The sequence below is a fragment of the Tamandua tetradactyla genome, chromosome 3 (genome assembly GCF_023851605.1).
Source record: "Tamandua tetradactyla isolate mTamTet1 chromosome 3, mTamTet1.pri, whole genome shotgun sequence".
NCBI lineage: Eukaryota > Metazoa > Chordata > Mammalia > Pilosa > Myrmecophagidae > Tamandua > Tamandua tetradactyla.
The window spans coordinates 30,601,545-30,624,232 of record NC_135329.1 but is presented as its reverse complement, the minus strand read 5'-3'; the positions used below and the strand labels follow the sequence as shown (position 1 = coordinate 30,624,232).

At 41.9% G+C, this 22,688-nt stretch overlaps 2 protein-coding genes across 18 annotated transcripts in view; one reads left to right on the top strand and one right to left on the bottom strand.

The window, feature by feature from the left end:
- KIF13B (kinesin family member 13B) overlaps window positions 1-14,602 on the top strand; it is a 331,605-nt gene extending 317,003 nt beyond the window's left edge. The window contains exon 40 of the mRNA XM_077152891.1: window positions 1,208-14,602. Coding sequence (XP_077009006.1) covers window positions 1,208-1,497 — 290 coding nt within the window. The 3' untranslated portion in view covers window positions 1,498-14,602. The remainder of the gene's footprint in view (window positions 1-1,207) is intronic.
- Window positions 8,013-22,688, bottom strand: part of HMBOX1 (homeobox containing 1) — a 280,883-nt gene continuing 266,207 nt past the window's right edge. For 12 of the 17 annotated variants that reach the window (XM_077152922.1, XM_077152925.1, XM_077152928.1 and 9 more), the window contains one exon: window positions 8,013-22,138. In XM_077152922.1, the coding sequence (XP_077009037.1) occupies window positions 22,001-22,138 (138 nt within the window). In that variant the 3' untranslated portion in view covers window positions 8,013-22,000. The remainder of the gene's footprint in view (window positions 22,139-22,688) is intronic. The other 5 variants (XR_013172433.1, XM_077152932.1, XM_077152933.1 and 2 more) reach the window with 2 other exon arrangements.

The window sequence follows — 22,688 nt, the reverse complement described above, 5'->3', positions numbered from 1 at the left end:
GGTTATGAAGGGCATGGAGTAGGGAAGGATCAAGAGTTCTCTTTGGGACAGAAAGAATTTGAGCTGTAGATTAGATAATCAGGAGGGGGTGTTAGAAATACGTAGAGAAGGCCTCAGGGTGCACGAGGTGTGTAAGGCTGGGTGGTATGTGGCCTGCATTCTAGGGTGTGTCACATGTGACCCTTAGAAAGGAGGAGCCCACAAGGAGACTCAAGGAGCAGGTGAGGTAGTTGGGAACTAGGAGCATGTCCAGGAGTGAAGTGATTAAATTTGTTAAAGACAGATCACCTGTTAAACTTTGCTGAGCAGTAGACTGAGAGTGGAGGATAGTAATTGGCTTTGGTAAGTGGAGGTTGATGTTGACCTTGAGAGTAGTGTTGGTAGAGCAATTGGGCCATCACGCTTTCTGCAGATTAGGAAGAGGAGGCAGTGAGTATAAAAAAACTCTTGATTATTTTTACCATAAAGATCATGTTTCCTGCCTCCCCTTCGCCACGGGAAATTGACAGTAATGGGTCCAGGGATATTTTCTTTATTTTGGCTCCCCCATCCCAACCTTCCATACTACCTGAGCCCTTTTTTGTTTTGTTTTGTTTTGCATGGGCAGGCACCAGAAATTGAACCTGAGCGACCGGCATGACAGGCGAGAACTCTGCCTGCTGAGCTACCATGGCCCACACCCCCTTTTATTTTCATTCTTCACCTTAAAGCATTTTCTGTTTGGTTTTGCAATGGAAATTTCCTTTACCCTGTCTTGACACATCATAAATGATATCTAAGCTTATAATGGGCCTTTTTGCCAGTTTCCATCCATTAAATTTTGGAGAAATAATCATTCTACCAATACCATCCATCCTTTGTTTTCATTTCAGTTATCTAGATGGAAAATTATCAGTGCTCCCTGGGGATGGGTGAGGTTGGGGTGTCAGCTCTGATTTTGTAGCTCATCTGCACCTGGTGTCTGTCCTTGTTCCTCACCTCTTGTTGTGCCCAGAGAAGGGTCCCCATTGTCCGGTTTCCTGCCACGGAGCCCGGCTTGCTGAGTCGCCTGTCCCACCTGTCCCACCCTGCCAGCGCCCTGTGGTCACGGCCTGGGGGTGGGTCAGGGTTGGGCAGTTGTCCCACAGGACTGGGATTTGATGGGGGGCGGTTCCTAGAGAGCTCAGGGAGCTAGCCTCTGAGTCACCTTCTTTTCCTTTCCCTCAAGGTAAGAATGACGGCTCCATCGGAGGGAAGCAGTACTTCAAGTGCAACCCTGGCTACGGGCTCCTGGTGAGGCCGGGCCGGGTGCGGAGAGCGGCGGGCGCGGGGCGGCGGCGCAGCGCGGGGCTGAGACTGCAGGGCGCCGCCGCCTCGGAGGCCCGCAGGAGTGGCAACTTGTCGGGCTCCGCCACCAACTTGGCCTCCCTGACGGCCCTGGCCAAAGCCGAGAGCGGATCAGCTTTGCGGGAGAGGAACCCGAAGAGCTCAGAGAACCGGAAGTCCTGGGCCAGCTAAGCGAGCCGGGCCGGGTACCTCTTGGGGTCGCTCTTCCCTGGCCCCACTGTGCGCGGTTGCCTGCCTGCTTCCTCCCGACCTTCCTAGGCAAACACTAACAAAGAAGGGAATGTCGGTGCGCCCTTCTCAGAAGTTTTCCAATGAGGCTCCCCGGTGTAGAGTTGTCCCTGAGTGATTCCTGGGAGGTGGGGGGCTTGCTTCCCTCTGGGGCAGGAATAGGGGCAATGAATGCTTTTTGCACGATACAGGGCTGGTGACTATTCCATTTCTCCCAGGACTCCTGAAACTTGATCTCTTTTCTCTATCCAGTGAGGCTTCTCAGTGGCTGCCGCAGGGTAGCAGGGTTGAAGGTTCTAGGAGTCCAGAGTGTCCCCCCTGTGCGGAACTGTGGATGCTGAGGGGTGACCCTGAGTCCCCCACCTCCTCCTCACCCCCTCTTCATGCTCGCCTGGCAGCTTTCCCCATATGAGGCTTTTGTTTTTTCTATTTCCTTTTTTCTATTCTGATAATCACATTAATTTCTTAATTTAAAAAATAATCACAGCTAATGCCTCCTTCCTTCCACCAAAGGCAGGGCTTCCTCCCTCTGCCTCTAAGGCTAGCCCTCCATTCCACTTCCTTAGAAGCTTGGTTCTCAAGCTCCTCCTCATCCTCCACTCTATCCCTAAATTTCCCACACTCAGTAATACAGTTCCCATAAGTGCCTCTGGCTTGTCTCCTGAGGCTTCTAGCAAATTGGCCCTGTGTGCCCTGAGAAGGCCTGCTGGGCTTGAACCTCTCCTCCCTGTTTTCTCATATCCTTGGAGCAGGTTTCTTTGTGAGTGTTCTAACATCTTCAAACCTGCAAAATCCTCCCCCTCCCCAATAATTTGCCATTTATTTCCTTAACAGAGTGTTTGGAATATATTTATTTATATTTATTTTTCAAAATCCAAAATCATTTGCGAGCCGCAATCGTTCTCTGCCTCTGCCTGGGTATAGGTGTCCAGGGCCTCTCTGTAGCCAGTTGGGAGCTGCCCAGCCTTCTGCTGGGGTTGGAGAGTCCTGGCCACAGCCAGAGCTGAGAGGGCAAGGGATTTATTTAAGCTCCTCCTTTATTGTTCCTGTAATGCAAATACACAAGTGGCCTTAAGATGAAAGCAAAAACCTGGAGAATTAAGTTGTTTCTTTAGTCAATAACAAAGTAAGTTAGAAGTAACACCACTTTATTTGGTGCAGTTTTGCTTTCTGGGAAAGACCAGTTTAGCTTCTTGGCAATTCATATCCCCTGACTCCTTCAGCTGATTTTACAGGCCAGAGGGTGGGCGGGTGGGCCTGCCTGTTGGGGGGCAGAGCTTTTTCACTGTCCTTGTGGCTGGCCTCAGTCTTTATCTGTCGGGTTCTTTAAGGAGCCACACAACCCAGACCCAACTCTGAATGGTACAGGCTGGAAAGCCTGAGACATCCCTGAGCATTCGCCACCTGGCGAGGAGCCCTTATAGTGCTGGTTTCATTGGGGCAGGAAAAGATCAGCTTCTCTGGAAGGTTAGAAGGAGTTTGGTTCCTTTTGGAAATGGGATGGTTTGGAGCTTGCCACAATACACAGGAAGGAAAGGTAAGCAGCAGAACTGCAAGGTCTGCAAGAGTTTCCTTGGTAGAAACAATACTTCTGTTTTTAAAACAAACAGGTGCTCAGTGTCCCTGGCTGAGTGTCCAAATGGCACTCCCGCTGCCATCCCTGCCCATCATCTTGTGAGCTTTTGGGCCTGCCCAGTGAGCAAGTCTCTCAGAAACAGCCTGACTTGAGAGCTGTCTCTGCAGTCCCTGCTCTGCCCAGTTTAGCCTGTACCCAGAGGCACTGGGCCATGTGGTCCATACAAGGACTCTTGTCACCCTGTTTATAGTTTAAATATGTTCTCATGTTAAAAAGAACATTAAAAAAGCTTGTGTTGGAAAATCTGTGGTTCTCTTATGAAGCCCCTCATAAATAATGCCAGGTTTTCTGCCTCTCATGGGACTGTGTAGGTCCCACCATGATGCTGGTGGAAAGAAGATGGGGGTTCCTGTGTGTGGCATGGCCTGGGGAGGCTGAGCTGACTGGCCACCTCCCCAGGGACTGCTTGCAGCTCAGATCCAGGTGCTGTACCCTGTGAAGAAGTTTAAGATTCACAAATTTCTAGTAATTACATGTGGTCATTGCATGTAAAACTGCTTCCTTTAAAATTCCTTTACAGTCAGCTGTTTGCCAAGTGATTTGCTGCTTTTCTCCTGACCCCTCCCCGGTTTGGTCACAAGTGCTTGAATATGCTGTACAGGTTTTATGTGAATGGTTCATACTTAGTGTGTATGATGGTCCACGCCATATGAACTAATCTTTGGGTTTACTAGCTTTTGACTTCTCAGTCCCCTGAGAGCTGGCCTGCCCCTGGGATGCAAGGTAGCATTTGCATGGGATCTGAGGTCAGTTTGTTTTGGAAGAGACAAGCCAGCATTTACAGAGTACCCCCCATTTTTAGCTTTATCTTAGCAATATTCATAGTTTTAAAGCTGGAAGGGATCTTCTCAGAGTGAAGAGGCTAAAACCAAGGAAAGCGCATTCCTTTGTACCTGCACATGAGGTGCCTGCTTGCCCCACTCAGATATTCCTTCTCAGCATGCTGTGCTCCTCTTCCTAGCCTACCTTTCAGCTTCTCCTCCAGCATGGAGGTGGGTGGACAAACAGCCCCTGGAGATTGGGAGAAATCAACTTGCTTTTAATCACTTAACTCCATGCTCGTGTACTGAGATCTGTCGGTCCCAGCCTCAGCTCCAGCATATCCAACAATGGCCTCAGGTCTCTTTCTGCTAGGGGTTCTTTCAGTCCCCTGCCTGCTGTGACAGCTCCTTTCTGTTTTCTGCCCTTTGCCTGCAGAGTATTCCTACTTCCGGTGGCAAATGTCTTTGTGTTTTCTCCAGTCCCAGGGCCAGACAGTAGGGTACCCTGGGGCTGGTAGTTTCCCTTTCCAGACGACCTGCCAGGGTTGAATCCTGCACTTTCTTAGTTGACACAGGGTTGGTGAGGGCAAGCCCCAGGCCTGTGCATAGTCCGCATTTTATAGGGAGGCTCTAATTTTAATTCCTTCTATCCTCACATGGCATTTTGGAACACCTGCTGGTTATGTGTAACGGAATTAAGTGCTGCTTTTCTGTTTAACCTCCTTCCCATCAGTTTTCTTTAAAAAATCTGTTATCAGTTAAGAGATTTTCTTCTTGTATATACCGTCATTAATTTGGCCAATTGAAATAGGTACCAGCACAATCCATTTCCCTAACACAGAGCAGCTTTTGGTACCCAGATCCTCAGATGACTTGCCCTTGGTCTGAAGGTGAGATACCAAGATCTTTGGAGAGAAGATTTGAGAAGTTTATATAAAGTCATTTTGCTGTTTATGATTCTTGTTTATTTAGTGATGTGCTTCTTGGGGCCCATCTTCCCAGAAACAAGGTTTAAAAAATAAGTTAGTTGGGATGAGGAGTGCTATGCTCTTTTTTATCATTGTTTAATTAAAATTGAATCGAATATAACGGAATTATTGACTTGAACAAATTCTGGTTAGCTGGAGCTCTCAGGAGCTATGGGAAGGTCCTAAATAATTTTGTTCAGGCTGACCCTTTGTTATCTGAAGTGGTTTCGGGGACCATCTTTTCTCCCACCTTTTCCTTCTCATGCAGCCCAACTCATGCTTTATTTTCTCCCCTTAGTCTAAATTTTTAAACATTTCCAGTTTCCTTTGCCTGAGATTCTCCACAGCATTGCCTGCCCCCCCACCCCCATCTCCATTTGGACCTTTCTAACATGTCTGTCCCCCCTGGGGGAGCCTTGTGTCTCTCCCTTGGCCTTGGGCTAAAGCTCCCGAAGACTCACAAGGCTAGGGCAACTTTGTTCATAGCTTTCAGCTCTTCCTACAAGGATAAGGCATTCATGTTCATTGTATGGAAAAAGTAGTGGTTACTTTTAAGAAGAAAAGGTGTAGCTCTTAAGTTCCCTCCTCTCTGCCTCGGCCAGGGCTTCCTTAGAATGAAGGGCATTTGGGGCCTTGTTCTGATACTGTTAGTGGGGGGAAGGTAAGATTGTCTGTTTGGTGTTTTTGGTGAGCTCTTACTGACTAAGGAGGTCCAGCATGTAGAGTCACCCTGTACTGGGTGAGGCCAATTCTGTACCCCTGCCCCCCAATTCCTATTCCTCAATATTTGTCAGATGCAGTGCAGTCAAGACCTGGCCTTGACCCTGTGGACCCTCTTAGACTTGTTAGGCTCTGACACATGTGGACCTAGCTTTGCCTCACAGTACTGGATGGGATGGAGTCTTGAGAAGATGGAGCCATGCTAGGTCTTTGAGGAGGTAGTGTTTTTGCTGTCCTGACCCCCCAGTCTTGCACTACCTGCTGTACATCCTTCAAGTACCTTAGCCTAAGGCCGTGTGTAGAGGGCTGGAGAGTGGCTTGATTGTGATGTACTGCGGTGTATTCACAGCTTCGCTCTTACTACAGTCCAGTGTCTTACTAGGGCAGCTCAAATGGAGCCCCTTCTATTTAATAGGTGATGAGCAATACGTGTTAGAATGAAGCTTGCTCCAGTTTACTTTTTTCTGACTCTTGCTTTTGGATGGAAAGTAATTTAACTTGTAACTGGAAAAGCAATGACGTGTAGTAAACATGGTCAGTAAAGCAGTAAGCTGAGGCAGGACCCAGAATTGTGTGGGCAGAAGACAGTCCTGCTGTGAGAAGATCACAGCTGGGTGGAGATTAGATGGAACAAACACAAGTGAGCCCAGGGCTTCTGGACAGACCGTGAAGGACTTTGGGTGTTTAGTGAGAGAATTGAGCTGTTAGGGGATTGTGACTGTTGAAGAGCTTGAAAGGTTTAGGTGTTTAGATACACCCCAGTACTTCGTAGTATTTTCTTCTTCTGGCTTAAAGTTCACTGTATGTGAAACCTGCAGTGGGTTAGCAGTGGGTTTTCGGTTATTTTCACTGCAAAGATTAAGCCTGCTTACCACTGAGGATTGCCTGCTGCAGGCCACGTGGACCAGATTCTCCCAGTTCATTTCCCAGTGCTGCCTTCTTTGGCAGGTAGTGCCTTAACCACCAGCCATCTGGCCACAGTGCATTACCTTCAGGAAATCTGGGTGTGCAGCCCAGGGTTTTATTCTTAAGACACTGACTTGCTCAATTGTACCCCAAAGCATTTTTCTCTGGGGAAAGTCTATGGTGCCTTCCTGCTGGGCTACTGACACTAATTGTGTTGGAAGAATCTTGTAGCCTCTTTCCCTATGTGGATTTTTGCAAATTTAATGGGTTCTTATTTAAGTAATGATTTTGATCGGGGATTATATTGATTTGGTACACATTGAGACTTAAAAAAAATCCAAAGACTATATGGGATGATTATAAAGATTTTATCATGTAATGACCTTTAACTGCTGTGATTTTGTATCATATATGCCTTTCCATCATATGATCAACAGCTTCTAAATAAAACCACATTTCTTGCCTATGCCTGAGGTTTAGTCTTGTTTCTCCTCCCTTGCCCTCATACCGCCCACTTATTTTTGGGTTTAGATTGGTGGGAAGAGAGGCTGGACAGGTAGGCAGGTCACAAAAGGCAGAACTAGAAATAGCAATATTGGCCCAAATACAATATTGCCCCCACCTCCTATTTGTCCATCTCCTTGGCAGCTGAGATGAGATGTGGGGATGCCTTAAAGTTTTGCAGTCTTTTCTAATTATGTACACGAAGAGAAAAAGGGCCTTTTACTTCCTAGGTTTTCTCTGAAAAGGAGGAAATCAAATGTATTTCAAAGACTGTTGGTGTGAGGGAAGCTTGGGCACTTTTTACTTCAGTCCTGATAAAGAATTTGCTCCCAGCCATGGAAGCCTTTAAAGGAAGACAAATATAAAAATTTTAGCTTTTCTGTTTCATTGCCAAAGGTGAAGCTTAGGATCAATGGCTTTTTTAAAGAAAATAAGGCTTACAGTGTGGTCCGGAATGGAAAAGTTAAGATGGATAGAATTTTAGCTTTTCCGCATAATAAAGTAAAAGGGTATTCCCAGTGGCTCAAGAAATTATTATCCTAATAGTTTGAGGATGCAACCATATTTTCATGCTGTAGAGCACAGCAAAGGCAAGTTGGGTAGGCTTGTGTCCTTAGTTAAGGGAAGATGTAGTTTGAGGGGCTGGGAAGCTACTAAAAGGCTCAGCCTCTTCTGGTATAAGAGAATCCATGACAGATACATTTAATACAGCACATGTTTGAAAGTCAGGAAATGAATGGCTTGGGGGGTGGGGGGGGGTGTTCCTGAGCTCAGGCATTCCCTCTCTTTAGCAGGTAGTTCGTCAACTTATAATTTTCAAGTGCCTATGGGTCTCTGAGCTTGTTGATCCTTTTTTACAGCATAAAAAGTTTAAAATTGATCATCTTCTTCCATCCCTCTGTTGTTTCAGGGCACGCCCCAAATAACTGTTCTTATCCAAAGAAATTCCGACCAGTCTTTGTTCAGTTATACATTTTATTCTCTAATAGGTACAATACTAAAATAAACACAAATTAAAAAAAAGTTTTATTAAAACAAAACTGTACAAAAAAGCAGTATACTACATTTTAATTACAGAACAGTCTACTGTCCAAAAGGCACTAATCCAGAATAGGAGATACAATGATACAGGACTCATTTTAACTATTTTAATCAATACAATAGAGCACTTGTTTCTTTGACCATTTACATCTAGAAACAAGGGCTTTTTGCTACAGTCATTACACATTGTTATAAATATGAGCCCTACAGGTGAAGGTGCAGTATCACTCTCCCTAGAGAAGGTTAACATCAAGAGGGACCATATGGGGCTGAGAAGTGGATGAGAAGCAAGTGGGGAGGGGCCGGGGGCTCAGGGCAGTTAGATGCCTTCCTTCACTGTGGAAGGAAGGTCCTATCTACCACTGGGCCCGTGGAGCTTGTCTTTCAGCCTGGCCTCTTGGTTGGCTGGTTGGTTTCTGACCATTATTGGCAGCCACTTTAAACCCCTCTTGTGTTTTAGCACCGGGAAAGTGGGCTCTGAGGTGCTCCAGGTAACTGGGGCTGGAGGTCTGGGTGATGAAGCATCAGCAGCTCAGCAGAGGAGAGGCATTTTGGTTACCTGACCTGAAAAAAAGGCAGCGACTACTCTGGCAGGGGAAATGGAGCCCATGGATGGCCAACATGCTGGGCACTATGGCCAGGGTAGAGCCACCTGCTTTAGTCTAAACTTCTGGCATAGATATCCTATGTCCCTATCCTGGTGGATCCAATGGAGAGTGCATATTAGATCTGACCATCAGCTTTGTCTTCTTGGGCGTTGATTTCTATAAGTGGAATTTGGCTTCCCAGAGGCAAGTCAAAGTGCAATGGGTTGCTTGAAGTGGGCAAGCCATCTCCTTCCCACAATCCTACCTCAGGACTGCAAGCAGCTCCTGGCTCAAACACATGCACTACATGAACTGATCTTGTTTAAACGGTACTATTCACTTATCCGTGTTTTGTGACTAAGACAACTCTCTAAATCCCCATATTTCATTCTCTAATGGACTCTGGACATAAGGAAGGGAGATACTGCAGCTTTTAAAACAGTGTCATACACATATAAGACAAAGACAGGCATCTGGATGTTAACAAAAATAGGTAACAAAGAAATATGATTAAACCAAATCTCTTCTCACAGCATCCTATACTACATCCTCCTTCTGCTTAGCAGAAAATTGTACGTACACAAAAATACAAATACACAATTTTGTAGAACAGTCTGATTTTAATATATTTATATATATTTATATTTATACGAGTGGCAGGTTAGTTCATTATATAGAGCTTTTTGCACTTTTGGCTCATATGCAACAAGGCTTATAAATTCAGCTTTAGCTTTCATTCAGGTTTTATAGCTTTTGAACAATTGTTTTCACATTTAAAGCAGCATCCAATTTGCACTAGGAGTTTGTGGTGATTATAGGAAAGAGGGGGTCAGGAGGTTATTTAAGGGAAAGGGGAGGTAAGGGCAAGGGAAAATATACATTCCAGTGTGTGGCAATGTAAAAAGGATTGTTATGTGGACAAGAGTATACCATGATGACCCCTTGAGGTAGACTGAACACCTTACAGCAGACTCAGACACAGGTGTGACTCGCCCTCAGGGACACATGGTGCACAAGATGGGAGAACAGAGATTAGAGGAGACTCCAAATGGAAACACAAAGACTTAAGACACACATGGCCAAGGCAGGGAGGGGCGCTCTGTCCCCTCACCAAACCCATCTGACAACCCACACAGCCATCTTAGATACTTGAGTATTTGGTGGATGCTAAATCCCAAGGCATTTGGTCCATGGTATCCGATCAAATTATGACTGTTAAACTTGCTATCCATTTTGTAACTTGCGCCAGCTAGTTCCCACCACAACAAACAATAAAACAAGCCCCACAACATCCCAAAATGGAAATAATCCCCCAGCACTCTGCCTTTGCTGGAGTGTTCAAGTACAGTTAAGTGACAAGAAACTGGCTTCTGTTCCTGCCTCTAATTGCATTTCACTGTTGTTTTCCCTAGTTTGCTGCACTCTCACATTCATGTCTTTTCAGTCACTACCAGGATAACTGACAAGTACTGGGTAGAACCTGTAAGAAAAATAGCAGCTGGAGAACTGAGTGACAATACACTGCCAAATAGCCTTATTTTCATTATTACCACAGCAATAATGATCAACAATGCCTTCCCTTCTAGATCCAAGTCAGAAAAATTCCACTTGCAAATTTGCCCATTTGTGCTAAGTTATGAATGCCCAGTATTTGGGTTATACATTGTCCTGACAAAAATGCTGGATTATTAATGAAAATAAAGTGCCTGGATATGGATTGTTCCATTTTGCAAAACCTTTTAATGTACCAGTAAATCGTCTGAGTGCTGCTTAGTTATGTGATATGGATAGAGTGCAGTCACAAAATCTGTCACACACCCACTAGGTAAATAAAGGCCCCATATTTAGATCAGACTTAAATTACTTTAAAAAAGAAGCAAACAATCTCATACTTACTTTCAAAGATTCACTTTTGATCTTGCTTAACATCCTACCAATGACAGCCTTTCTGAGCCCTTGTGAACAGACGACACCCTGATCCCTCAAATCTAGGAAGAGACGATGAGGGAAGGCAGCCAGGATTCCAGTGCCTAACTACTGTAAATGAATGTTTACTAATTATGATTATTTGACTCTGCCCTCTTGGATTGTGATGCCTTTTCTGAATTCTGCTCTGAGGCTGTCTTGCTCTCCTGTCTTCTTCGTGCACTAGCTACAACCTTTAGCTAAGCAATAGAAGTCTCCTTAAAAATTCTCCATGAACCAAGACCATAACCATAAGAAATATCCTAAGAAAGAAACAGTAAAACAAAGCCAGCTTGCTGTAGCAATGATGCGATCTCTCCCCTGGACTGCCCTTGCAGTTGTTCTGCCTGCAGAACACCAAGAACTCTGGAAAGGGGCAGCCATCCTATGCCAGCCGTGAGGGTTAAATACAGGGTGGGGGAAGGAAGAGGGGACAGGACACAGGCTCTCTGGTAGGTTCCAGAGGTTTGTAACTTGCTTAGGCACTTAAAAACATAAACACAAATTTATTTTTGAAAGGTACTGCATACCCAATGTGACCATGGCCATGGAAGGGAGGTGGAGCCCATGGGGAATCATAGAAGGCTGTGGGCTCTTCCAGGGGAGGCAACTATGATATTCGTGGCATCTTCTGACAGGGATAGCTTCCTACCTTGCAGGCGGGAAGAATGTGAGGAAACTGATACGATGGTTCAGGGACCAGACATGAACCAGCAAAGGCTTTTCCCCTTTCCATGTTCTGCAAACCACTGAAGTAGAATGAGGCAAACAGCAGGCCTGGGCCTGCTCTAGACTCACTGTCACAGGGCTGCAGTGAAGCACAGGCTGGCATGGACTGGTTTTCTAGTATCACTGTGAGCAAAACTACTAAGAAAAGAAGGCCCCTTCATAGAGAAGTGTTCTGGCAAAACCAAAGAGCAATTAGGGAAGTCTTGCCAGAGTTTTCAATGCTTGAAAAAGAAGAGCTCTATCCCTCACCTCCAAGAACTTTGGTTTTGGTTTAGTGGGGCTCATTTTCAGAGTCATGATTAAAGAGTTTATAGACTCTGATATATTCATGTGATTTTCAAGGCAAATAACTAACACTGATGCTTCTCAAAAGAAGCTTACAGCTGAGCTGTCTCTTATCTTCACTCAATCCAGCTACTAATGTATGTACATGATCTCCTCCCCCTGAATTTGGCATAGAAACAAAGGAGTTCAATGTAATATAACTGGAGTGGCTGCTATTTACATTAATAAAGCACTAATGTAATTTTGTTTTTCAGTTTAATAGCTTTAATGAATGATGAAATGGAAAAATGACCCTCACAAGTTTATGCTGGGCTCTTAGTTCCAGTAAACCAAAAAAGTGAGAGATTTTTGCGTTCAAAGAAAGCCACAAAAAAACCACTGAAATTTAGGCTTGACCTGGAAGTGATGGGAAGTTGAAAAAATTATAAAGGGAGGAATAAACTTTGAAACAAAAGTTTCATGTTTCGTCTCTATCAGGTATATATTAGTTTGTGGAATTCATGTGGTCTTTCCTTTGGAGAAACTAAAGTGTCCCCATTCCAATACCAAAATGGAAGGCAAATATACCTACTTCCCTTCAAAATTAAGGTGTTTTTTTGGGGGGTGGGGGGATATAACTAAAAAAAAAAAAAGCCCATAAGCCAGCTAATTAAAAATAATATATCTATTATGGGGTCATGAATCTTAACTAGTCAACACTGTAGATTCTCCAAAGCTGTGGCATTGCTCCTAAAATGGTTTTCACTCTCTTGGGCTTCAAGGATGTCTATGACATAACACAACAGATCAGAAGAGAGAGAGAAAGAACGAACCAGCCATAGGATAGCCACTTATTTTGAGAGAAAAAGAGCTAGAAAAGGGGGAGTGGGGATAAATTAGGGAATTTTAAGTTGGTCAAGTCCTTAGGCTTGACCTTAGGCCTCCTGCTTCAAGGCCATGTCCTCTGTCCAGTGGTCCTGACTAACCTTCACTAAGCCTCCACCTGAATGGTGGCAGGGACAGTCTCTACATCTGGGGCAGGGCATTTCTTTGCTGGATTATAATTACTAGAGAGTTCTTATGCTGAGCCAAAATCTGGACCTGTCTTCATGCAATTGCTATTTAGTGGTCACTGAAGTGTTCATGAGGAGCTGCAGAGGTACAACAAGCACGAATAACGGAATTCCAGAGTCTGTGATTTCCACAAATACTGATGCCAGCCCCAATGCCCCCCACAACTCTCCCACCTCCAAATAATGACAGTGGAGGGGAAAGCATCAGAAGTTGGAATGGCTTAGCAAAACACTTCTAAACACTAGCAGATGCCCAAAAGTAACAGGCACTAAGAAAATGCCAGAAGAACTTTCTAGAGAGAGAAAACAGGAAATGTGAGCGATTTCATTTTTCCCTGCCTTCATACTATACCCAGAGTGTTGGTAAATACTAGTTCCCCTCAGTACTTGGATTATAAGACAGCTAACTACAGTTTTGTTTTTTTTTTCCAGTAAAAGGCAAGACTTTCACAATTGACTTCCTGACAGCAGGAATCAAAATGAGGTACCTCACGTCACAGCTGAAAAGCCTCACTGAATTCCCTGCATTCTGCCACTATCACTAACCAAGGAGAAAGACTAACCAGAAGCTTGTTTATTGGATGAGGAAAGAAGATGGGGATATGGTATCTAGATCATCATGATACTGGTCTAGTGTTGGAGGGAACTGGCTGCACAGAAAGATTATAGCAATGCTGCATTAACTGGGGGACCATCCAAGGCCATCATGTGGGGAAAGGGAACAGGTTCACACTCAGTGACGTCATTCAGAGAAGTGACAGGCAGACTTTTGCAATGTAATCGTTCTCTAATCAGTGCCTGGCACCTAGCAGTTGCTCATTAAATACCAGCCACAATTATTATGAATAATTGTGAATGCTCAGAGAGATCTGCTTGTCTGTCTCCTTCAGTATTATGATTTACAATCAGTCTTCACTCTAGCTTCTGATAAGAATAAGTATGTTTGATGTTTTCTTCCCAAAATTACATATTTCATGGGTAAATGTTACCTATATTTTCAACAATTTTGGTGAGCTGGGTTGCTTTTTTGTTAGAGGAAGGGGTGGGGGCTGCTGGTGATAAAGATGTATATAAAGGAGAGTTTTTTGAATCATCAAAGTGATCTCTGGGAACATTTGGGACAGTAAACATCTTTCCAGTTCCAGTTGTTTTTAAGTAGTATCATCCCTTAAGCAATGATCACATTACATTTTAACTGCAGTGATCATTTTAATTCTATTTTCTTTGAATGTAAGTAGATAATCAGAATTTTCTGTGGGATTAATGTCTCAGAATTATACTCATCTAGTCAGATCCTAGAATCTCTAATCTTAACACACAATCTAAATTTAATGGAGATATTTAGTTATCTGCTTTTCAGCAGCTGGGAAAATAAAGGATTCTGTACTCCTTGGGGTCATAAATCCATAGTCATTCTAATTGCCACAAAGACTGACAGGAGCCCATAGAAAACAGACTCAGAGACTGCACATATGTCATGAATGCAGAAGTGCAGGGGCCTAAAGTGACTTTTATACCTTATAGGAAGAGAAGTCCTCAGTAAAAAGCCTTTTACAGGATTTTTTTCTTAATCTAGACTATTATACATTTGATTTAATTGCAAGTTATTTTGGGAGGAAGAAAAATTAAAAAAAAAATAAAAAAGAAAGAATTACATGTGTAAGGACCTTGTCCCAAATTCTATGTATCTGTGTGTCTGAGGGAAGGGTGGGGGGAGAACAGTTATAAATAAACAGCTTACCTCAGCATTCTCATAAGACTGAATTTTAACTAGGCATTAGAGTTAGTTTAGGATTCCTTCTGATATGTGGAGAAGGTAAAGATCTGTACAAGGGGAAACAGCAAAATATGAAGGGAAAAAAAAAAAAAAAAAGCAAGAGCTGTATTTTCATTAGTGGCAACTACCAATCCTGGAGTGTCTGACTCTGAAAAAGAGCTCATGGACCCAGGCTCACCTGGTACAACTGTGAGCCTCACAGGAACAAAATGGCTTATGAAGACCATTTGGTCCTCTGTTGGGTGCTAGTGTTCTTGCAGACTCATTCCTGATCATATAATTGAATGAGGACTTCTACAAGTGACGGAAACAAAAACCCCTACAACATATTCTAGAGGAAGGCTAGTAACTCAGCAGCTCCCATACAGTGTGACAACTCAGGGTGAGCAGAGTAGGCACCATGGTCGGGGGATCAGGTAGGGCATTCAGACCACATAATGCTCAACAGGACAGGGTGGATGGAAAGAGAAAGGAGGAAAGTAGGGAGGGAGAGAGCATGGATTTGAAAGTGTTAAGGAGACAATCATACTGATATAGTGGAATGCTGGGGAAAACTCATGATAAAAAAAGAAGGCCCCTGTCATAAGATGGTAGGGAACTGCTATACAAGAACAAAGGCAGAAAAGCTGGAGAAAAGTTACCTGTCTTTCCCATAACTTCAAGATACTGCAAATACTAATATTCCATTTTTGCCACATAGTTGTTTAAGAGGATGATACGTGTTTGTGTGTCATGTTACCTGTTCTACGTCATGATTTAATGAGGAAAACCTTATCTAACTCACGTGTAAACTGCCATCTGATAAATACTTTCTGACTAAAATATCAAATAATCAAGGAAAAATGTGAAAATTCTAGGAAGCTCATTAAGTAGTAAATGTCCTTAAGTCAGGCTAACATGGTATCTCCTAACTGCTTAGCAAGTGGGAAGGAATATCCAGAGGGTCTTGTCAGTTAGTGGTTGTCCAATAATGATTCAGTTTGGGATTTTGTCTATGGCTCATGTCCAAAGGTGGAACAGGTTGAAATTGGATATGACAAAGATTTCAAATAATTTAGAACTCAAATGGGGAACAATAAGCAAAGGGTTCCATTTTGAAGCTGAAATAAATCCAAATCCTTCTCTTTTACTTGGGAGAGAACATGAACACCATGTCATTATTTTAGTTTACTTAGTTACTGTTCCAAATGTTCTTGGGAGTATTTCTGCTAAAAGGAAACAGAGAATGGGAGAGCTGCCATTTTCAATCACATAAAGGAAGGAAATCCTTTTAATTATGACCATGACAATCTACATCTTGTTAAAATAGCTAATTACATGACAGGAGGACACTCGGTCATTCAGAACAATTGTCATTATATTTTTATATATTCATTCTACACCACCCTTCTCAATTACCATGGTTACAATTTGAAAAGATTCAGCCAAACCTTCATTTGATCACAGCACACGTGTGAATTTGAGAGTTAATTATGGCTGTACAGAGCCACTTTTATTTAAAAGAGAGAGAAAAGAAGATGGATTCAACGGAACCAGCATCCAAAGAGCTTTTAAGTAGGAGCTGAGCTGTGTATGTGCATATATAATTCTGCTGTCAGAGCCATCATGCTGGCAGTGGGGACAGCACACAGCAACTGGCCCAGACACTGACCACATCTGGGGGCTTAGACACTAACCACAGGATCCAAAGCATGTTTGAATGTTGCTGTCCAGACCCAGGCAAATAAATCCAAAAGCTTGACAAGTAAAAGAGGTATTAAGGAAGGAAAAAGGCAAAGCTCCTACCCTGTCTTCTGTATGCTGTTATGGAAATGGCTAATGAGATAAAGGGTTTGAAGTGTGCACGATAAACTGTCAAGTTGTATACAAATGCTAGTTAGGTTTCACTTGAATCAATTATATTTGGCTCTGCTCCTTGTCTGGCTCAAGTTTCATATGAATAATAATAATTCTAAAAAAAGTCCAGGGATCTGCAGATTTTAATTCCTGGTCATCATACCATGTCTGTGAGACCCCTGGGTGATGATGAGAAGGTGGTGTAAGATGCTTGGGTACACCCAAATTTTCCCTCACTTTATTCTCTCCTATATATTTTTCCCTCTTGATTGTGAAAGATAACCAGTGTTATAGGAAATCGGATTTCTTAGCTTTCTTGTTGTTAGTATTTCTCATTCCTACCAAGAAAGAATAATGAAGCTAATATGGAAACTTCTCAATTTATAAACTTACATCTTTTAAATGTTCATCAATATGAACAACATTGCACTTCAGAGCAAAGTGAGTCAATTCCTGGCCCTCTAAGATGGAAAGAGCAGTGCTTATCACTTTAAGCTTATAAATAAAGAGAATTAAGAACAGACTTTCCGAATATAACCTGTTTGTGACAGAGGAGTTTCTGTAATCTGAAAACTGACTTTTTGGCTTGATGTATTTAAAAAGCCTTTCCTATTACCTTAGTATTGGTAATTCTCTTGAGAGCGTTATGGAAATCTTTCTTTTTAATGACAGTCATATTTGGAAACAAACAGTATATGATGAAGGAGACTTTATAGAAAAATGAAATGCTTTGTCTAGACTGCTACCATGAAATTCTCTGAGTAACAAAGTGTCCATTCATAGTTGCCGCCTCTGGAAAACCTTCCATTTTCATTATTGTGCAATATTTTAAAACTGGATTAAGTTAGGTATTACTAATAATATAAATCAGATAATATGGAAATAAGAAACAGTAAGAGGGTTTTCAGGGCATGCAGCTCAGTTTGCCAAATCCAATATGGCTGACAACTGATCCCCAAATCCTGAGTAAACATCTTTGCTATTTAAAGAGCACGCAAAAAAGGAATGCTTAATATGTATAATTCCCACCTTTGCCCCACTGCATCCTCTCACCCTTCCACCCCCAAAAAGATACCAATAGCAGGAGTTGGCTAATGTATCCTAATATATCCAACTTTCACTTGGGAAATATTGACTAATAAATCCGGCTCAGTAAAGCTGTAAATGATGGATTTGGCTGGTCTCAATGTGGGCCCAATGAATACAGTAGTAAAACATTACTAATAACCAAGCACAACAAAATGACAAAACTATCACCACTCTTATAAAGATTAACAAAGAAACCCAACACACCATATAGAGTCAGGAGTACTCAATGTAGAGTGCTACTGAGAACAAAACCATCAATAACAAGAAAAATTATTGCCTAAGAATTAGTTGGGACTCATTGGGGAAAAAATACTCAGGTTGTTTTCTGAACAACAAACAACAAAAAGCAATTTTAAAAGGCAGAGCCATAAATTAAGCGGGAAGACTGCTTCAAACCAAACCCTTTTTAAGACGAAAGAAAGAGTAAGGACTTGAAGTTCACATTTTGAAGACAAGGGTGGGAGTCCACTGATGGAAAAGGGATTATTTCTGCTGTGGGCAGGCATATTGTGCTAGCTGGCTGCAAGACAAGAAGTGTGTGTGTGTGTGCAGAGATGGAACATACCCACCTACTTTGGCTACTATCAAAGATGAAAAAAACTCTAGCAAAGTCAGTTCAGGATGAGAACTTAGTGCTGGAGCACAGAGGAAATAGAAGAGTTGTTCCCAAACCGAGGGAATGTGAATGAGTGGAGATTCCTGATTAACGACAGTCTATTTTATACTTGGTGCCTAATGGTTGGAATAAAAGAGCGTTGTTTCCAAATCCAGTGTTTGCTAAAGGCAAAGGCCAAATGGAAAAATAAGTGTATTAGTGAAAGCTTCTTGAGTTTTTCCCTTTGATGTGAAAACTCAGTATAGGTGAATTGATTCTATAACTATCTAGACTGCCTGACATCATACTCCTTCCTGGGAGTTTGAGAATGGGAATTTGCATACTTCCATATTAGCGAGCTGCTTCCTCACCAAGATCTTTTCATGTGATCATCCTTACTGAGCTGGGGTGAAAAGTGCTCCAGGTTCTTTTTTCCTGTGGAGGGTCTTGGTAATGTGTGTAGGGCTGTTGCACTGAATGACAAGAAATGTACAGAATCCATGGGGAGGTGGAAAGCACTTACACTGACCAACCACTTAAAGGACTGAGATTATGAAGGAAAAATACCTGCTAACATTACAAGCTTTGCTGAAATAAACCAAGATATCTATTTGGTACTGAATGGTACTATATGGTCTCAGATAGGTGTGTACTGTATTGCCCTCTTCTGGCTTCATCTGATGTATGGTTTACCAACAGATAAGCAGAAATCTCACTAGGACAGTCCATCTTTAAAGGCTTTTTTTTTTAAAGGTGGGAAATTCACCCATCTGACCACAGTAATTCAATTAAAGTTATCTTAAAAAAAAAAAAAACAGATAAATGAATAACTATTGGCAAGGCTCCCCCCACTTTGAGCTTTTAAACGTATTCCTCAAACGGGAAGGAACAGCCCCTGAAAGAGTCCTTTGGAGTCTGATCAAGTACAGAATGAAGTGAGAAAAGAAGGATAGAGCAAATAAAAAGAATAAAACAGGAACTTTTAAGACCCTGGCTATTTCCCCTTCAGTATTAGAGTATTTAGGATTTCTATTTTAATACCACCTCTAAAATATGAAAAAGCTTTAAAAAATTCTACCATCCAAAGATATTACAAGCTAAGCAAATAAGAACAAAGATGGCCTGTTCAAGGTAGCAAAATCGAACCTGGATGACAAACAGAAAACCAAAGGTAGACTTAAATCTAGATCCAAAATAAGTAATTTTTAATCTTGGTGGAAAAACATAAGTTCTATGTAAGGCAGTAGGTTTTAAGAGCAGGTAAGCAGTCTTCTCTAATTAAAAGAAGAACTGTGGATGAAATATTCCTTCCTCCTATTCCTGCTAACTGAATATAATAATACTATTTTATATTGGTAGAAATATTCTTTTGGTTTACCACATTGTCAGATAGGCCTGGTCCTGCATTCACAGATATTAACTCCCCTTTATTCTCTCAAGTGTTTTTCTTCCTTAGGTCTTAAAACAATGAAACCTTTTGACTTTTCTGTGGTAATCACTGTATTTCTTTGAAAACTGCAGCTGTCTTAACAGTTTGGGTTTATTCCTTTAAAAAGACAAGCAAGAACAAATGAGAGTTGCAATCCCATCATAAAGAAGCTATCAATTATAATAAGCTACTTACAATAAATCTTGGATGTGGCTTGTCAGAGTGTATTTTTTCTCTTTCCTTTTCTTTCTGATTCCATCAGGAGTAGGCAGACAAAATTCCACCAAAATGAAAGCTACAATAGGCTATATTTCTTCTAAGTAAAATATAATAATAAAGAAGGATAATACAATATCCTAATTGAACCAAGAAAGAATGAGTGGGGATTCATTCCTGAGAATAACAAATGCTACTCTTGAATTGAATGGTTCAAGTAATGCAGTAAAACAGAAAAGACTGCTCTGTTTTACTTTAATTCTTGGAAGCTGAAAAAGTACACACATTTCCCCCCTGAAATCCATGGACAAGAGCAGGACCAGGCCCTGCCTATAGTTCTTTATAGTCACAGATACATATAAAGTGGCATTTTCATGCCCTCTCAAAGACTCTTCTTCACACTTATGTAAGCAAGATCAACAGATAAGAAGATGATCTAGTAAGTGTGTGCCTTAAGCGGAGTTAGACCAGTTAAAAACCGGCTGATATTCAGTAAGTCACTAATGAGAAAGGGAAAAATAAGGAAGGTCAGTAACTGTCTCCCAACAGTTTAAAGTTGAATACATTGGGGGGAGGAGGGGAGGAGAGGTGAAGAGGTGAGGAAATGGCACCTTCTTTCTATCTTAGAAATTGTTTTCAGGTAATGGGCAAAAAGACAAAAGCCCCTGCTTAATAGCCAGCCCCATATTCCCCTTTAAACAAGGTTTTGTTATACATAGAAAGGAGAGATGGAATGAAGCAGAAAATAGACAGCAGTTGTGCCTCTTTTAGATGCACCTTATGCTGCTACATTGAATGCTGTTTCCTCTTACCCGCAGTGACAGTGTGTCATTTGATCTGGATGCCAAGAGATCATTTTTCATACAAGGCCAGCAGTGTAATTTTCTTTGATGCATGAATAGTTCATCATTTTGCTACTAGATGACAAGGTGATCACAGGGTGACTTTATAACGTAAGTTCACTGTTTGGTATTTTGAGTTCTAAAAATGAAAAAAGGATTTATCAAATATAAATATCTTTAAAAAGTAACAAAAGTGCTACATATGTGATCGAGGAAAAAAATTCCATTAGTTACTGCCGCTTAAAGTAGATTAAACTTTACAAATATTACCACATCCATTATCAATATGGCTTCCAATTATTAAATAAATTGCCTGTAGCAATATAGCTTTCCACACCTCTAAAAGGACAGAGTAAAGAGAACACCAAAGCAGTCAGATTCCGTTGTATACCAACAATGTAAGTGGTAAATGTCCCTTGCTTTTTTCTGCTCCTATTTAGGCATCTGTGATAGTCAGTTAGCATAATCCCACAACAAAGTCAACCTCAATCTCGCTGCAGTTAATGGATAAAGACTGTAAGTTCATTTACTCATTTTTTACCTTAGTTCCATCCTTGAAAGACTTTTTTTGGTAGTAAGGAAAGGGGACATATGTAGGAGGCAAAAGAACTTTTGTGATGACTTCAGAAACTTTTCCAGGCAGGCACTAATAACTGTGCCGTACAGCAAATAGTGGTTCTGAGAATTGGGCTTAGTATCCGTTAGACATTCAGCCCATGTTTTTTCCAATGCTCTCAAGCTGGGTTATCATTACTTATTAATAACTTGCTTTTTGTCCTTTTTTTTTTTAAAAATCATGGTCCCAAAGGCAAAAGGCAGTATTTTATCTATTAAGTCACACAGCTTGTGAGAGGAAAGGATGTCTGTGTCAGGCATGTTAACATCAACCAGAGTCTGAGATCGAGTTTTTCCATTGACATTCTCAGCACAGCACCCAAAGAAGTATAATCTAGCCACAGAGTGACTATAATGAGGCACGGCTTATTGCAGCTAGAAATCAATTATTCTCATGCTGAGGTGGGGATTCTAGTGTTCCTTTTACTCTGTAGATACTCCCCAAATGGTGTCTGTCAATCCTGTGCCACACTACCTCAGCTTGCATCCTATCAGTCTTGGGGAAGGAAAATGGGTTACAGACTAGTGTTACATGAATCTAAAAGGTACCCAAGATTTTACATGTAGCCTAATATTTGAGAACTGAGGGCTATCTAAATACCTGGAAGCACTTTCTTGGAATGCTAAGACGGAGCAGCAAGATTTCTAGCCTCAGGGGCCGGGAGAGGAAAGTTTGGTTGGTTGGTTGGTTATTTATTGGGAATTAATACTGAGAGAGTATATGCAAAGGCTGAGGGCACCATGCCATCTTCACAGAACAAGACCCTAATGGCTAACTGACATACAAGAAACTGCAAAGTTATACTGTAAGAACACATGTTAAGGACCGAGGAAAGTCTGCTAAGGTGCTACGTCTAAAACTAAGTTAACGTCTTGTGTTTAACCCTCCCTGATCAGTCGTCATCCAGGGCCTCTGTCTTGATTTCGTTGGCTCCTTGTCGGGCCAATGCCAAGATAGTGTGGTTGACTGCCGCCATTTCCACAGCTAATGAGATGGGATCTTGGTGGTCACTATGGCTAGTGCTGTCATCCTAGATGTGCAGAGATAAACAAAATGTTATTAGTTGATTGGTAAAATTCTCTAGCTCACAGAAAGGCATGCTGGGGCAAGGGACGCATAACATTTATGGAAGGAAACAGAGTGGGAGAAGCTTTCATAATAGAGCAGAGGTGAAGTGTATTTAAGTAGACACTGAATGGATATAGGTCCAGAGACTTACAGTTGACATTCTTATGATTAAACAAACAAAAAGCAATAATTTGTTTTTTTACAGGGACTTTGAAACTGGGAGTGATAGATATAAAGCCAACAGTTTAGCTCTTTCAGTTTGAAGCAAATGTAGAACTAATCCCTGAAGGCCTTACTAGTAAACTATTAAATTCTGGATTGGTATAACCAGATTATTAAAATTCATGGTATCTCTCTATTGAACTGAGAAAACTTAGCAAAAGTACAGACAAACATTTTGTAGACCAAATAAAAATGCATTTTTATGCAACACCTTCCCCCACCCCCCCCCTAGAAAATTCTCAATTACAAAAAGACAAAAGTGTAACTACTTAAAATGGATATAGAAGAAA